This window comes from Asterias rubens, chromosome 3, assembly GCF_902459465.1.
Source record: "Asterias rubens chromosome 3, eAstRub1.3, whole genome shotgun sequence".
Lineage (NCBI taxonomy): Eukaryota > Metazoa > Echinodermata > Asteroidea > Forcipulatida > Asteriidae > Asterias > Asterias rubens.
The window spans coordinates 2,803,536-2,822,151 of record NC_047064.1 but is presented as its reverse complement, the minus strand read 5'-3'; the positions used below and the strand labels follow the sequence as shown (position 1 = coordinate 2,822,151).

At 39.5% G+C, this 18,616-nt stretch overlaps 2 protein-coding genes across 2 annotated transcripts; both read right to left on the bottom strand.

Annotated features, from left to right (window-relative positions):
- Positions 1 to 12,345: 12,345 nt before the first annotated feature.
- Positions 12,346 to 13,909, bottom strand: LOC117288507 (atrial natriuretic peptide receptor 3-like). Its single transcript, XM_033769395.1, has one exon. The coding sequence runs from the start codon at positions 13,194 to 13,196 to the stop codon at positions 12,408 to 12,410; it is 789 nt and encodes a 262-aa protein (XP_033625286.1). The 5' UTR covers positions 13,197 to 13,909; the 3' UTR covers positions 12,346 to 12,407.
- Positions 13,910 to 15,981: 2,072 nt separating this feature from the next.
- On the bottom strand, positions 15,982 to 17,238 carry LOC117287978 (atrial natriuretic peptide receptor 3-like). The gene is made up of 2 exons (XM_033768643.1): positions 16,542 to 17,238; positions 15,982 to 16,004 (listed from the first exon to the last, which is right to left on the bottom strand). The coding sequence occupies exons 1-2, from the start codon at positions 17,236 to 17,238 to the stop codon at positions 15,982 to 15,984; spliced, it is 720 nt and encodes a 239-aa protein (XP_033624534.1).
- Positions 17,239 to 18,616: the final 1,378 nt, after the last annotated feature.

The window sequence follows — 18,616 nt, the reverse complement described above, 5'->3', positions numbered from 1 at the left end:
AGACACAGACTATTCCATGTATCACCGATCAATTATGTTGACTCGTCTTTGAAAACAGAACAAACAGTGTTTAGAGTCTACTCTGTCCGAAACTCAACACAGCCATCCATGGAAGAAGAATGTGGAGTTGTGACTTGAATAATAAAACTGTTTGATATCCCCTATTACCCAGCAGTTTCAGATACAGACATATTATTGAACCTTTACCATAGGGAGTAACGAAACACAAAAATGTAAACACGAGTAGTTTCAGTACATAAAACAGTCGTAAACTTCTCTTTCGTACATGAACCGCCATTAATGCAAGGGTGTATTTAGATGACATGTACAGGGCCGTATGAGCAAATCATACGCATCACCCACCATTTTGTTCCTCTCTCATTTTGTCTTTCTTCAGTTAAGCTCCCTAAGTTAAATCGATAACCAACCTCGGACGTTACCCTTTAAACATCGTGTTGCCATTACTTATTAAGCGCCCTCATGCTTCATACGTAGCATGTCCGTAGTGACCAAAAAACACACATCGTCTCCTTCCGCAAAATTAACGGTCAACCATCAACAGCCCCCTCTGTTGACAAGTGAGAGAAATAAATATTGACGGTTGCGCGGTACACTATGGCGGATTGCCATTCAAATTAGCACGCTGTCAAGATCACCAAAACGAATGATACATGAAAAGCATGGTGTGATACATTTATTGAATTTGAGCAACAATGATATTCATTTGGATGTCAATAGAAACCCTCAGCCGACAAGGGTTTAAAGTCATTTTCACATTAATTTGATAAGTCATCTGCCAATCTGACACTATCACTAACCACAGAGCACGGACCAGCGCGGTCCAAAGAGCCAATTAAACATCACCCATCCTACTATGGTTATGGATTATGATTCATCAATCGCGAATGCGAATTCTTCACACATAGCAAAGCAAACCAAAAAAAACTTGGAAATAATGGATTTAACAGTCCGAGCTGTCAAACCTCTTGTTATGGAAATCTCTCAACAGTGAGGAAGTTGTAAGGAGGCGAATCAAAATCAAAAACAAAATAGATATCAAAGCCAACTAACATGTGTTAGAAATTATCACGGCTTTATTAGACTGGCTGCTGCCCACTCAAGTAATTCCAATTAAAACCCAAAGCAGAACTGAATGCCATCAGAACGGTACAACTTCCAAGCACACAATATGAATAAGAGAGTGGTTTCTTACCATGATGTATTGCATCTGATTGTTGGTTACTGGAACTCTTTGAATTTGGACGCCCGACAACCCATGTAAAAGCTCCAAAATAGAGGACCTTGGTGTCCCCTTTTTGGGAGCTTTTTATTTATTGTCTTGTATACCGTCTTTGTTTACATGTCAATTTTAATTTGTTTTTGCAACAAAACAGTAAAGGCACTGGCCACTGGACACTAGTGGTAATTACTCAAAATATTTGTTAGCAATAAAGAGCTGTTGATAGTATGATATTGTAAGAAAGGGCTCCCTCTGGAGGAGTGGTAGTTTTTAAGAAAGGTATAATTTCTCACCCAGTTAATACCAAAAGATTTCAGCAAGGGTGTTTTCTTTCATTATTCTCTTGCAACTTCGATAACCAATCGAGTCGAAATTTTCACAGATCTGTTATTATGCATATAATGTTGGGGTACACCAAGTGAGAATACTGGTCTTTGACAATTACCAAATTTAAATTTAAATGTCAATTTTAATTTATATTTGCAAACAAATAGTTAATGGCCTGACGTTTAGACCCAAGAAGAATCTTTATCGAAGGTTATTTATATTTACAGGTGTAACAGAAGCAGTCGAATGGAAATACATGAATAGAGAGAGAGAGATAGATGCAGGAAGCACATAGAAAACGCAAGGGGTCAACAGTGAATGAGACAAAGGGGTGGAGGAAGGGAAGGGGCCGGTTTGAACACAGGACAAGATCACAGGTGAGAAGATGGGTAATTTGTTTTTGTTCTTTATCAAGTTCGACCAATGGCTTACAAGTGGGGTCATAGTTAGGTAATGAACCCCAAAATGCGTGTTTTATCACAAAGCTTGCTTGATATAAAGATGGTATTACCACTGCGGCATTACTTCGTCTGCAGAAACGTTTCTCAGATTATAATAAAATGTTGTTGAACCCCTCTCTCTTTAACCAGATTCCTTTCAAGTGAGTCGTTTCTCAAAACTGTACTTTATTAACAGCAGGATGCTTCTTTGCCAAATAAGTTTTATGGTCAAACATTTTTGGAGTAATTACCAATCATAATAGCCTTCCTATTAAAGGCAGTGGACACTATTGGTAATTACTCAAAATAATTATTAGCATAAAACCTTACTTGGTAACGAGTCATGGGGAGAGAGGTTGGTAGTATAAAACATTGTGAGAAACGGCTCCCTCTAGCGTGGAGTAGTTTTCGAGAAAGAAGTAAATTTCCACGAATTTGACTTCGCGACCTCAGATTTAGAATTTGAGGTCTCGAAATTAAGCATCTGAAAGCTCACAACCATTATTATCTCGCAAACTTCGACGACCAATTGAGTTCAAATTTTCACAGGTTTGCTAATTTATGCATGTGTTGTGATACACCAAGTGAGAAGACTGGTCTGACAATTACCAAAGGTGTCCAGTGTCTTTAATAAACAGAGTTGTTTGGTGTCCATGAAAACATATGTTGGTTGAACATCTGGAAAGGGACATGGCACTCTGGGCAAAAGACTGCTTGAAGATAAGTAATAAAATTATGTTATCGTAAACACTCATTTACTAAGTGACATATCTTAACACGATTTGAATAAACTTTCTTTCTTCTTTCTTTACTAAATTGATGGTTACACTCAGCCGCCTGAGTATAACGTCGATGATGTACTCTTGTGTGTGTGAATTAAGGCATCAATTCGGAGTGACAGTACAATACAAGCACAGCAGATAAAATTACAGCTAGAGAAATAAAGTGAGGAAATTTCCATATTGTTGATTGGAAATTAGACCTTCAATGCAGAACGTAATTAGATCAAGCAAACAAAAAATTGTTCGTAAATCATATATTCCATGAGAAAGTATAATTATAGCGAGATGATTTCGAAACACTCCACTCTATGGACGTAGTTCTTCGATTATTAAATTGAAAAGCCATTTCAGTTTCCCCCTGATTTCCTTAGTGTCTTTGATTGAACCAATCAATGGCTATTTTGTTGAACTCATTCAGTTTATGGTAAAGCAATTGATTTCGACAAGTCTATTATTACAGAGCAATATTTACCCCACGGAAATCCCGAAAGTATCATGTCACCGAGAGCTGCTGTCGACGTGTGAGGAACAAGAAATCATAGTCACATGGAAATGTTGCCTTTTCTATTGAAATGTTTCACTGCTTTCAAACACATCCTATGCATTGTCTACTTTGGCCTAAACCCTCTCCAATACAGGAAGCTGAACATTGATTCATATTTTTTTTATACACTGATTCTCAATGATACATCATATCAACGGTGACTGAAACTGCTCCTAAATGCCACGCTTCGTTGAGATTTCTCCACGCTGGGCATTTGTTAAAAGTTATAAGACATGTGAGGTGTCAAGTCGAAAGCCTATTCTTGGCAAATTCGACACAAATCACATTACTGGCCATTTTGTTTTTCATCTGATTATCAACACACAGGAGATGGACATGTATCGATATAATATGAATAATATGAGAATGGTTTGTGCTTCAAGAGAATTTAAAAATAATACCAGCAGTCATAAGGACTGATCTTTAAAGGTGCTGCAAAGATTTGGTATAATTGTCAAAGACCAGTATTCTCACTTGGTGTATCCCGACAGTATGCATCAAATAACAAATCTGTGACAATTTTGACTCAATTGGTCATCGAAGTTGCAAGACAAAAGAATAATGAACCAAAAAACACCCTTGTTGCACAAACAAATGTGTGTGCTTTTATATGCCTAAAAAGGCCTCATCAGTTGAAGAAGTATTTCATTATTTCGGGTGGGAAGTTACCTCTTTCTCAAAAATCATAATACTTCAGAGGGAGCCGTTTATCACAACGTTGTAAACTATGAACAGCTCCCCATTGTTCGTTACCAGATTACTTAATATGCGAATAATTATTTTGAGTAGTTACCAATTGTGTCAAGCGCCTTTAAGACATGTGCTGAACGCAATATAACTGTAAACACGCGACGTCGTGTTGGTACGTGTGGGTACAATATTGTAGATGACCTTGTAGGCCTTAAAGACATACGCAATGATGTTCGTAATAATCAGCCCCGTGTTATTTTATTGGCAGCGTAAATCACTTCCTTGTTTCATGGTTTGGTTTTTAAATTAACGGGCAAATGTCTCTGTATTGAGGGAAGGCAATTTTCATGCACATGAAAATGTACTCGAATATATGTTTGTTTTTTTGTTTAGTTTTTTAAATATTTTATAGATGTATGTACTTTACTCTAAGTACCTTATCATTAATTTTCCAAAGATAAATAAGTACATGATTTGCAGTTATTGAAGAAAATCGATTAGTTCCAATAAGCTCTCAATATAAAATGTATACCCAATCCTTGGCTAAACCACCGGATAACCATTTCCGTTTACAATACTGTCAAATGCGAAGACTCATAGAATCTAATAACACAATCATAACTCACAGTTGCCTAATAAACATGAAACAAAATTAACGCGTGCAAAAACCCTGGAACATGTTTTCATTACAAACGCAATCTAATTTGATACAATATTGACAGGCCTGATTGATAGTGTGTTTATTAAAAACAACAGGATGTGAATAGATTTACTCATATAAAGACCATTGGCGATATTACACAATCTTAAGCTCGACACTGTGTTTATTATTATGATCCACAGAAAACGTAATGCCACTAATGAATTGAATGGCAACTCGTGTTTCTTTCTTTTGGCCTTTGAAAAACTTTTCCTCGGTCCAGATTCCTTTATATTCAGGAGCTTTTAATTCGGGTAAAAGTCTTAATCTATAGCTAAAAATACAATGAATTTCTGTAAATGGTCTTCCAAGAGCAGTGTGTGTTCGCAATCCATATTAATGCGATGTGATGGACTCATGGACTAGAGTGTTTTAGCTACCAATCCGTGCCAGGGCGAGCGAAAATCTAATGGCTTCGCGATACAACGCACACACGCCGTTAACCCAAGCCCCCCTTTTGTGTGCAATGTGATAAAAACATTTAAGTGCTTTATAATTGTCCGTAATTGGGAAAGTTGGTAAAGCGTGGACGTAATAGACCCGACGACGTGATTTGAGTGCAGGGTACGGTCGGATTCACAGGCTAAACCACGGCTCGGTGCAAAAGTCCACATTGAAGTAACCTCCCGCGTAGCACGAAACTCCAGTCCGTTTTTGTTCTCGACACGAGTGCTGGGTAAATAAAAAGACAGAGTGCACCCCAACGAGGAGACAACGTGGGTAGGGCCTAGCGGTTGGATAGAGTAGCAAGTTTGCAGTTCCCTATATACCATTCAAGCCTTGTTTATAAAAACAAATGCATTCATGGTTCCTTCACGACTAATGCACAAAGTGCAAGGTGCGTTAGATACAATGAGGTCAAATCACAGTTCACTTTGTATGCACCATTCATTTCTTTTGCAACCCCCCCAAAAAAGTCACTGCATAACACCATTGTTACAATCCAATCCAAGAACCCCGCCCCTTCAAGTTTCAACTCGTTACCGGGACACTGGAATTGCGTCTCTTTCATTCACAAGCTATCCAATTACATGGGGGAGTGCATTAAAAAGAACTCTAAATTTGAATGTAGTGTTACAGTCACAAAGTAAGAATGACAGAGAATGTCACCTAAAATGATTTGTTCCACTTGTTCCAGTGGAAAGAGCGTGACTATTCAATCCATTAGTTCTGCCAGTTAATAATCAAAAGTACCTCCTTTTCCCGTCCCGTTCAATGAGAACCAATCAGCAAATCAGACTCACAGACAAAGACTATTGACCCTCTAATACTTCCACAGATTCGGTTTTATTCTGTCCAAATCACTGTCCATCATGCAAAATGCCTCCATTGATTGGTTGCTTAAGAACAATTCAGATACTTTGGCATAATGCGTTAAGCTGAATACAATGTCTTTTTGTGTTGAAAACACATTTTGTCAAAATTGTTCGCAGTTTAATTTTCACAGAAAGGGGCGAATAATAAGGTGTCAGTTCGTGTCCAAGTTTGCGGCTAAAGATACGGATATGTCTATACTTCAGCGTCATCATGCGTAGAAGTATATGAAACAGTCGTAGCCGTTGAAGTAACCGTAGCTGTAGCCGTAAAAGTAGCCGTAGCTTTGGCCAGTAGCGTATACGGCCCAACTGAAGACTACTTTCGCATTATTTTTCTATCCCTATTCTAACAATATTCTCAGGTACGTTCATGGTAGAGATATCTGGCTGTATAACCAGCCTATGAGAACCAACAACCAAAGATTGTCAAAAGACTAAAGCAAACAATGAGTGCAGTTTGAAACACCATTATCAAAAGCGTATAAGAATACATCATGCCATTCTAACCACAAGGACACACAAACAACCCAAACCAACAATTCCATCGTGATCTACTGCATTATGTAGCCAATCATGGCCATAGAGAGAGTACCATCCACTTATTAAATGGATGGACACTGTTGGTAATTACTCAAAATAGTTGTTAGCATAACAACGGCTCCCTCTAAAGTAACGCAGTTTTTGAGAAAGAGGTTATTTCTCACTCAAATAATAAAAGACGATCAGCTGAAGCCTTTTATGTATGCATCTGAAAGCACAAGAAGTTCGATGCAAATCGATGACCAATATTGAGCCCAGTTTTCACAGACTTATTCAATGCATATGTTCAGATACACCAAGTGACAATACTGATCTTTGACAATTACCAAACGTATCCACTGCCTTTAAAAACCTTTAACCAAAACTAAATTCAAGGAAATAAAAAAAATCACAGGCAGCTAACTCGGTCCAATAATCTTTCCATCAAGAAAAGGATTGAATTTAAAATACTTTGCTAAATAGATTAAATCATCCACTGTGTTGACATGCTCTCAAGGACAACTTAGCCCCAGTAACCGATGTTTCTATCCTGTGGATAAGAGAGGCATTCCTCAATACAAAAAGTCAACAGTAAAGTCTATTTAATTTAACAAAACGCTTCGATGCAAAGTCGATTAAGAAACAATGAGATTTGGAGGGTTTGCAACGTCGTTTGGTAACCACACTGGGCTTGTGCATTAACTAACACAGTTCTTATTCAGTGTTTGAACATCGTTAAAAATGTAGTGACATTTTTACGATCATTAAGTGTTGCCCGAAGTGTCCATGGGTTAAATACTAATAGGGCCCTCTTGTGGGCGCTGCTTCGCATGCAAGACAGTCTGCAAGGTCTGTGTGTGTACCGCGAAAAAGAAATCCATTTCAAAAATCTTGTAAAGATAATATGACAATCTGAACGAAAATCAAAACCATTTACAATCTCAATCTCTGATAGTAAATCCAATGCTTCATGGTAATTGGTAGTTTAATAAAACAATCTCTTTTTAAATGCACGACCCATAAGATGGGCATGGAACTGCCAAACGCTTACCAGATGTATCTCAGAAGAAGACACAATCAGATTAAAACTGTCAATTACTTTCGTCATTTCTAAATTAGTCCAAGACGGTTGGTGAAAGTTGACTATCTCTCATTCAAACCACACTTAACTGATCCCATTATGCCCACTATATGAATCGGTTGTGCATTAAATTATGCCTTATCCGTTCATGGTTGTGATTTGGTTATATTTTGACAGAACATCCACATTCACCGACATTCTAAAACTACATCCGTATACTAGTGCCAATTATCGAAACGTGTCCATCACAAAGACACAAACATGAAAAACAGTCTCCACCGGCGGGAAGAGAAATGTCACGCACCAAAAAAAGACAGAAAATCATGGCAAGACATCAATCAGGTCCTACGTAGGACAACGTACATTGTTTTCGTTATTCAAAAAGCATGTTGAGATACTCAATTTCTTCCTCTCTAAAGGCGGTATCAATTCATTGTACAGTATGTAACACATTTACGTTTTTTTTTTCATTGTGCTTTGTACAAATTGTGCCTGCAGGAATTTCAGGCTTCGAGGTGTAAACATGTTATGTCACAGGTTAAAACGATCTTTTCAATTGAAAAGTTTCCCCTCTTCCAAAAAGAAAAAATTGTTTGTGTGATCCACTCCAATACATCCATTGACAAGGTTCTTAGAATGTTTACTTTTTACCCGCACGATGGCTTTTGACCATTTAAACTACAGCTATGATTTACAGCTATGACGCATGACTGCACTGATGGACTAACATGGACTGGATAATTACATATCCTACCAGATTGCCGGTTAAATATTGATCATGTTCTGTAAGAAAACACCATTATATCCCATGACCTATCCACTTGTTGGGAGCCACTGAGCAGACCACCAAAAAATAAATTGGTGTGCATTTTTTTTACGTATACAAAGACTACATGTGTAAAGTCAATATGGGGCTAGACTTATTATCCCTATTAATTAATGCTTGAATTAATAATTACATTATTTAAAAAAACATTAAACTTTGAAAGAGTGGGTGCTTCCACTTCATTACCTAGAAAGAAGATAATTTCAAGAGCTTTGGGGACGGGATGTCGGCGGCTAACTTTTTAAAGCCCCATTAAGTTCTCCCTTCATTTTTGCAAGGCCTTTTACAAGTTTATCGTACTGTTTTTTCAATCGATGAAGCAGCCGTGCGTGGCATTTAACGATTGGTTCGGTCGAAACGCAAAGTGATGTCCTTTTTTCACGGACCGTGTTTGGTTTTGAATGATTGCTTAGAATCGGAAGAGTAAAAATCCTACTTGTCTTGCTGTTTTCTGTTAAGAAGTCTAGATCAAGTTATGCAAGTCATGGCTGGTTGTCTCGAGGGGAAGTAGCCCTTTTTCTCATGATGTTCGTTTTTGTACTTAAAAATCTCCGGGATTATGACTTTATGGGGAGAGTGCACTTTGTTGATTAAATAATACAACAGAAAAATAAGCCTAAGCAATATATCATTTTGAATCCATTTTCGGAATGAAACAATGAATAATTTATTAAAAGAAAAATGTACTTCACGAATTTGGGCTAACGGGGTTCGTTATATTAACACATTTATAAGTACTTCTGAGATTGTGCTCTTAACCTAGATGGCTCAATATTAAAAGTACCGAACAAAAAATTATTAGAAATATATTACATTAACCAATATCCACTACCTACATTTCCTCATTGACGATTCTGTACATTAGTGAAGTGCTTCGGTAACTAATTAAAAACCTCATGATTCATGTCAACGAATTATGAAACATTTTTCTGCGACAGAAAAGTGGAACTGTGTTCCCCAAATTTAGTCTTACCACTGGACTCTGATTCCATTATTAATAGTACAATCACGCATAGTTTTGAGGATCCAAAAGAATTACCAGTCTAATATTATACCGGTAACTACGTCGACATCTTTTTGACTGAAACATCATGTTGTTTAATGTAACCAAAAATTAATCACAAAATATTTATAATTAAATTTTTGCCATTATAATCACTATTTACAAAAATATCGATCCCAGATGATTATACAAACATCATTAAAGCAATTGGACACTTTCGGTAAACAGTATTGTCCAAGGCCCACACTTCGTGTATCACAACTTATATATAAAATAACAAACCTGTGAAAATTTAGGCTCAGTTGGTCATCGGAGTCGGGAGAAAATAACTGGAAAACCCACCCTTGTTTCCGCACGTTTCGCCGTGTCATGACATGTGTTCAAAATAGATATTATTTTAATGTTTTCTCAAAAAGTAAAGCATTTCATGGAATAATATTTCAAGAGAAATCGTTCACCATTCATTATGTAAACCCTGTAAGTTATTTGTAAATCTGTGAACTTTAAAAATTAGTTTCTGTTTCGAAAGTGTCCAATGGCTTTAACAGCACAATTATCTTCCACCTCTTATTGTACATAGTTCTTAACTTCACATTTAATATGTATTTATTCATTTCTAGTTATAAATTATTTAATTTCACGCTTATTGGCTTGTAATGTGATTTGTTATTTCCTCATGTGTTTAGTAATGGATGCATTTTTTTCAAAGAGTACGGAACAAATATGTTCATGTTATGAATTACTTGAATTTAAAATAGACCCGCATATTATTGAAAGATGATTAATGTAGGCCTATACAGGACAAAATATCCTTAGCATTTAAATTCCATCATTATTTGTCAGTCAGTCTTCCCCTATGTAATTATAACCGTATGGTAACGTTTCGAAAGAATTTGCTGAATATGTACATAATGATTGGGTCATAACTCGGGTACGGATTTAACTGCAAACGTTAGCCCGTGGAGGCGCCCTAACACTTTAACGGTTGATTCAAACGGCAGTGTATGGCACGTGCGCAGCCAGCACCATCAATATAGTTCGTGTAGCTGATGATATATGGCAGTCGTCACCACGACCCTGTTTATGGCATGGTGGTAACAACATGTGGCTTTATCAGCACAGAGCTTTTTGCCTTTTTGGCAAGTCCTACCCCATGTATTATAGTATTTTAGGGGATCGTAAGCTCAAAGTGTGAGAAAAATTCAGTCTGGTAATTGTGCCGAGAACATTAACGTGAGGCCAGGCTGGGTTGGCATTCATCGGGAGACCGTTCACTTACACATTAAACTCACTCTTATTATTGAAATCCATCAATCAAGGTTTACTCGTGTTTAAGGGGGGAAATGGGAAAACCTTCAATTCTACCTTCTTGCTTCAACCATTTTAACTAGTGCACCAAGAGAAAGGAAAAAACCTCAGGTTCTGCTGATCGTATGGTATAACACGTAGACATGTCTTCTTTGCCAAGTCAAAATGGCATTCCAGACTAAAGTGGATGACAAATAATGGTCAGCAGACGGAGTACAATCCGCCAGAAATCCCTTTAGACCCGGCGGGAATGTATGAAAGGGGTCTGAAATCAAATTCCGTGTTGAAGTCAGTAATGGAGGTGACACTACCAGGTCCAATTACCACTGTATATCCTGCAGTGTGTATGTATACACAGAACAAGATGCCACCGGGTGAAAATGGCTTACAACAACGGGTACAGTATAATCACCCCAAACAAGAGCATCCAAGAACAGCTTGTCAGGGCAGCACACGCACCAATCCCGCTATCTTCTTTTGTATACACCGTAATTGAGAAAATGGAATTAGCCGATTGCAAATTGCTCACCAACCTTAAGGATAGTTATAAATGCAAAGTAGATAATTGCCTGACGTTTCGACCCTTGGAGAGTCTTTCGCAAAGGCTAAATGACAGCACAACACACATAAACAGGTATACAAATGTACCAGAACCAGTCGAGTGGAACTATATGAATGGTAGAAAGCACACAGTGAACCGTTATTTATTACAGATACCATTTACGAGACTCATGATTCAAGTATCTACGAAAATCGTAAACTAATTTTGAATGTAACACTCGATTGTGTGAGTGTAGAAAGTCTCACTTTATTTATGTGGGTATTTTTGTTCCACAACACTTAGCAAGCCGCGTATTATAAAACCAATTCCCCTCGTGGGTTTGTGTGTATAATGCAGCCGTACTGCTCAATTCAAGCCAACAATAGGAGTACATGAGAACAGAATGACTTTAGGGTGTTTGTTTAGGGCAGAGTATAAGGACGGTACAAGATGTCCTGGAGGAGGTCCCCATGGGCGGTGCGAACTGAAGGCCAATCCTGCACAGCACGCTAGCAACAAAATAGTCTGGAAAAAAAATTGTGATGGATTGGTGAACGATCCATTGCATCAAAAGCCCTGTATTCTGTTTTGTGTTGCTGGATTTCTACCGTGAACCTGACATTCATAGTGTGTTGAAGCGCAGAACCTACTTAGGCTTGATTAAGCCTGAAAGCAAGTCTTCAGACACAGAGATGGGGGCCAAGCAATGCCAGATAGCTAAATCTTCATGGGGACCAAAGCACATAAGCATATATGTCCAGCACGCCGGGGCATATTTGCAGAAGTATTTACACCGTTCAAAGAACATCAGCTTTTGAAAAGGGGATCAGTTTACCTGTCCCAAACCTCTAAAGGCTAACACAGTATATTACTGGGTCGTGGATAGTCACATGCTGTGGAAGGAGAATAAATAAACGCATGCAGGAATGCCGCAAGATATTTATAGAAAATCCTTGACAGTCTATGTTTTTCGTTTACAATCTGTTAACTTATTGACGACTGTTCATAAATATTCCCCTAAAGTAAGTTTCCAATAAATTTGAAAATGTGACATGGGTTGGACAACGGACAACGTAGAGAGCAACATAAATCACTTACTTCTTGCCACTGGTTTGACTTTCTCCACCAGTAAAGTTTTTGACATCTCTTTTGTAAATTCCTCATCCTTTTTATTTATTCCGTGGTAACTGACTTGAGTTCTGTCTACATGTAGTGTTCTGTACAGCGATCCCATGGCTAAGTAGCAATCATTGATTTCATTCTCCGTCTCGAAGAAAAGTAACTGTGTATGATTCCATTTGTTTAGATGAAAGTACCGGGCAATAAACCCACCCTGCTTCCTGTAGCTACCCTGCACACGGGTCAGTGTTGGGAATTCCTCCCTCTGTTTCCCACGGAACCCCTCGGCCAGCCCGCCGGCCGTGATGTGAGGTACACCCCAGTGACCTAAGAACCTCCCTATACCCGAGGTAGCGTACTCGCACCCCGGGCCCAGATACATATCTGGTTTCAAGTTCATCTCCAAGTCCACCATGCGAAACTGACCAGTGCTCAGTTTGCACTGGGTGTCCACAACGGGTAATAATGTGATGTTTCTACTCTGCATGGTTGTCCGGCGGACTTTGTCGATGGCAATCGAGATGGCTGGGAGGACCATCTGAGAGAAGAAGGGGTACCGGACAGTGTCCCCTGCATACGTCCACGCCACCGGGTACCGAGGGAGTAGAACAGCAATATTGATGTCAATGTCATTCTTTACTCGATCGATACCACTATTAACACTAACATCACCTGTTAATAGTGCACCTGTCCCTAATGTCAAAATAACGGAGATGGCAGCATTCCATAAGACCGCTTTCAAACAAAAATCGGCAGACATCGCGAACACATTCAAGTATTTATCAACATTATATGGAGTACTGCTGGACCATGACCATTCTTGGGTTTTTTGGAGACAATCCACCCTTGCGTTACTAAGTGCATAATCCTTAATTTGCTTAAAACTCCTCGACTGTCATCCACTCAGGCCTTGTGATCAGTATTATTATTCCGCTACCACCAACCAAGTTAATCCACAAGCATTGACACCATTGCCGCAGCATGAAAATAAACAACCTCGCGGGTCTATGACATTTTAATAATAAAACTTACTCAATACTGGTACGTGTCATTCAGTGTGTGCAATGACAACGTAAGGGAGGCTGTCAGTGCACTGGTTCCCACGTGCTGATGATCACAGCACCTCTGCGTCGGTGTGTGAACAAGTCATCGTGTAATTATAATGCCTACTCCCTGAGTACACGACCGTCCCCCAAACTCTGGAGGAGAGTTTTCTTGAAGTTCTGGAAACCAACACAAGCTGTGACAGGCTGGATTGGTTGTCACTGCATTCTCTTACTCTCACGGCGACGGATTATGTTATACCACAGCCAGTACACGTTACACTGTTACACAATCACCAAACACACACTCATACCGCTCTCACCTTTCTGCGTGGTATGAACTGGGTAACTAGACTAGACCTTGCGCCCGTTAGAGTTAGACCCGTTCTCAGCCCAGCGAGTTCGCCTAGCGGATGACCCTCGGCGCGCAAGCGCGACTCCACTCGTGCATTGCTCAACAGTAAATACTCGTTACTTTATCCCCCCCCCCCGAAACAAATTGTTAGCTTGTTTTATTGACATACGGGGTCCAGATAGAACGAACTATCAAATCATAATCGTCTATCTCAATGCATTAAGAAAATATTATGACAACGTTCAATCACAACGGCAAACTGACGATTTCTTGTTTTCAATATTGAACACACAATTTTTTTTTCAATAGCGAGTTATATGTGAGATTGTTGTTACAACGCCGGTGTGCTGTATTTTTCTAAAGGCGAGAGATTGCAAGACTGGCGATAAAATGAAATTAAAACACGGGCGTACGATTTTCTGGAACTACAAGACAATGCACACAGTGTATCTGTGTTGTGTTAAAGGCCATGGATAAACTGCGAGCGCTTCTCTGCATGGTCTGGATATTAACATGAGATAAAACTAGTTGTGTGTTATGTATTTCTTCTTAATATTCTCCGTGAATACAGTTCTTCTATGTTGCTATGGCCATTAATTAATTAGAGTCTGGACCATAATATACAGAGTAGCGCCTGCACTTGTGTTGGCTATTTGTGTATAGAGTAAAGATGAAATTGTTCTGATGTCGAGACGACTCTGCTAGCTAGAGTAAGTCGGTCCTTAGGCTCGGAGTGAAAGGCCGAGGGATTACAACATACTGATATGGTTAAATTTACGACAGTTCCTAAACCATGAAGCTCAAGGTCGCTTGAGGTCAGTACATATAGCTACGGATCGTAATTTACGTGAGCGACGCACACTAGCAAACAGAAAAGAATGACAGGACAACAAAAAACGAGCACAAGAGTAAATCGGCAACTGTATTTATATTACTGTTAAACCTGAACAATGGCAGTATATGGCGCTGTGTGCTGGTCTGGAAACCTTGTTTATTATAAATTAACAAAATGTCAAAGTCTACAGCGACGCACATGTATATATAACTGCATTGTATTCATATACATGACAAGCAAAAATGCTAACTTCTCAAATAATATGAGGAGTAGCATTGCATGACACGCCACATTGCTCACGACACATTACTTTCAATGTTACGCTTGGTTACACTCAGCTCGTTAGATTTGTCAAAATGTTTTGGCAGTTCTTGGATTCTTTATAATTGTTTAATAACAGCCAGTCCGTTGGGGAGCATAAATTCCCCCCGAGGCAGCTCGAGTTTTGACCGATCTGCCACGACACCGGACTCATAAATACAGACATCTTTAACAGCGTGTTTGGGAGCGGGGAGCACACATGCTATAAGAAACGGGACTGCTTCGCCTGTAGGGATTTGAAGCTATACGAAGCCCTGGTGACAACAATATTTATGCAAACTTAAAACATCTTGATTGTTTAGGGTGGAGTGGAGGGGAGGCCTCGATTCAATAAAGCATGTTTGCAGAAAGGGTACATAACACACTGATTTGTATCCAGTTTGGGTTATAGTTCAAAACGTATGAATCGATAAATGTTTACTTAAGATAAACACAATATTCACCGTGCAATGAGCACTGTAATGTTGCTATCCAATGTTCAATAGACAATTAAGTGTTCTAAATGATGCAGCTTTGAGGACAGAGAAGGGGTTCTCTGTCCATCGCAATGCATGGTTGACATTTAAGATAAACTGATCCAAATAAACACATGTTTTTTAAGATAGCATTTTCGTAAGCAAGAATGTTGTTTTTCCAACTAGTCACGAAACACATTGTGGAATGTTGTCCGCGCAGTGCAAACGACGGGGTGTTTAAAATTGACGCCATTGGTGTTGCCACATAATTATAGATACCGAAGTAATCAAAAATTACGCCATAGGGTGTTGTAATAACAAATGTTCACAATTATATTAGTGTTGTTATTCATGATAGTCATTTTGGTTCCCCCTTGGGCATCTACAATGTGACAAAACCCATGTTTACATGGTGTACATTTTAGCACCCCAGTTTTTGCAGTGTGCTGTGGAACTTAATGACAGCATGATCAATTTGTAAAATGGGACCGTATTCGATATTTTAAGGAGACATTGAAGCCCATTGAGATAATAATCTACAACTGTATGAGCATGTTCTCTAAAATTTGAAGAGAAAAAAAAAATAATAATAATAACTCTGAAACTTGCTAGTGCTATGCCCTTGTCACATATAATTTTCCATGGTTTTGTTCATTTGTATTTGTTTAATTATGTTTAAAGGGAAAGTATTCGTTATGAAATCATAAAACTCAGGGCAATACCAACTATTGCCAGCTTTCGAAAGTACAAAACATTTTGAGAAATGTTTCACTTCCCGAGTAATGTGGTGTAAAAAAAATTCGTTTGTTATTCCCCGAAATTGGAATATGAGAAGCATTACTGTTGTAACGCTTTTCAGACTGAGTATTCCTTTTAAGGATTAAGATTTCTGCATGAGCATTTTCGCTCCGAATTTTCGACGATATCTCATAAACGAGACCAACTTTAGAAATGAAATTTTCACAGTTTTGAGCTTTGTTGTATACTTTTTACACTTATGTATGATTAAAACAATCAAACGGTTCCACAAACCAAAGGTATACTTTGTTTATTACAAGGATTGAAATCGGAAAAAAGAAAAGGGAAAGGGTTTTACCTCTTGAAACCGGTCTGATCGTATTCAGTAAGAGATCCTTTGTCTGTTGATAAGTAAAGTCTTCTTCTTTACCGTCGATCTGTTTGTAGGATGTTCCAGTTAAACCAGCTTTTAAATTCAGATTATAAATAGGACCGACTCCAAATCTACAGTCGCTCGTGACCTTCTCATTGTCGAAGAATATCATTATGGAATGATTCCAGCCCATATTTGAGAAGTAGCGGGAGGTGAACCCGGCCATTTTCTTGTAAGGTCCCTGGACTCGCGTCAGCGTAGAATAGTCGCTCGCTCTCTGGCCGTTCGTCATGAACCCGGCGGCCAGTCCACCGGCCGTGATCTGTGGGATCCCCCACTTGGCGAGGAGTCGACCTACGGCCGAGACCACATACTCCATACCCGGTCCTAACACTACATGTACGGTATCGTTGAACATAAGGTCTATCATGGAAAACTGTGCGCTTGCTAATTCACATTCGGTGTCGATCATTTTGAGTTTAACATCCCTTTCGGATAGTAACGTAGATTCCACACTTTGTAAAGCTATCGAAATGGCGGGCCCCGCCATCTGTAGGAAGAACGGATAGTGTACTTGCAACCCCCGGCATGGATAGCGAGGCAGTAAGACGGCGATCGTTAGGTCCTTTCCATTTTTGGTATCATTCTCCACCACACATAGCGACGAAGTAGCTCCAATCATAGTTGACATAATAAAAAACAGCAGCCCAACCAGGGCATTGACGAAATTAATTTCCATTTTTGTTGTTCTCAAATGAGGACAGTGAAGCACTGAGACCCTTCAAAATGGCGAACGCTCGCTATCTCCATCCATTCAAATAAAAACCACTTGTCAGTCGATCTGCAGGGTTTATTAAGTATAAAAGAAATATGTAACAATAGTTGGAGTCCCCAGGCCGAGTTCCAATAGCTATGTAAACAGAAACTGGTCCAGAGTCACTGAACGGGTTTTAGACGCAGTGTTTTTTTTCTTTTCTGTAGTGTATTGTAGGTCCACTCAACTGTGTGATCACTGTGTTGATAAACTGTTGGGTGTCCTCATCCGGTCACGGAACTGTGTCCCCGTATGATTATGATAGATCTGATAGTCCTCCCCGTTATCCATGTGATGCAGTCGTCGGTCAGCGTACAGTGTGAGGCAGTGCTGATCAAAAGTTAGATGCTCGTCTGTCTACAAAACACGCATGCATGACATAGACCGGAACACTGCGGCTGGAACACGCTCCTCATCCACAACAACGTAAACGGTTGGCCTTGTGCCCGGCCGACCTGCAAAGACACCTTGAAGTCCTTGTAGCAAGCACCCTGCGTCTTGGGAGAGGATGTGGGATTGCCCCCTTGAAGAGCAAGTTCCTGAATGGTTTATACAGGCGTTTCAGCTCGCTCGCTGTCCGTCCGTTCGTTCAGAGGCAGAGAGACGCACGCTCTTTAATAAGCAGATTGTTCTTCACCGTATGACTACATCGGCTCGTGTCCCCTGGCCAAACGCAACATTCCACTTTGCAGTTGAGGAAAAAACATGTAGAATTGTAGACCTTGCCCGGCGATCTCTTCCCTCTCTCCCACAGTCGCTCTGATCACTCATTGCTCAGAGCCAGTGGATGACCCTTGTTTTTGGCGCGCAGGCGCGTTGGTCTCAAACAGCAACACAATAGATCCTAAAGTGAACTGTGCCAACGCTATAAGAACAGACAATAATCCCGAGAGAAAAGGGGGTTGAAATCATAATCTCCCATCTACTGCGGTTGGTAAAAAATTTCGAAACCCCATCAATTACAGCGATATCGTTCTGCTATGAATATTACATTCCTCGCCACGCCATACGATTCTTATTGCTCCCCCTTCTATGTTTTCGTCTAATTCAATAAACGTTTTAGTAGTAGCTTGTAGCCGAGCAGCGTCGCGGGTTAAGAGGTGCTTAGTTTGATTATATTAGACTAAATAATGGTGTGTTTCACGATGATGGTTTGAGCTCAGGCCAGTATCCAATCCCTACATATGATCCCGTGGTCTGCCCAAAGCCACATAGCGGCACAACACGGACTGCTGAATGCCGATTA

Excerpts from the sequence above, each read along its gene's own strand:
- LOC117288507 (XM_033769395.1), bottom strand. The coding sequence starts at position 13,196 with ATGTCTGCCGATTTTTGTTTGAAAGCGGTCTTATGGAATGCTGCCATC.
- LOC117287978 (XM_033768643.1), bottom strand. The coding sequence starts at position 17,238 with ATGATTGGAGCTACTTCGTCGCTATGTGTGGTGGAGAATGATACCAAA. Across the intron at positions 16,005-16,541 it reads GATCAGACCGGTTTCAAGAG|AGAACATGCTCATACAGTTG; the intron begins GTAAAACCCTTT and ends TTCAAATTTTAG.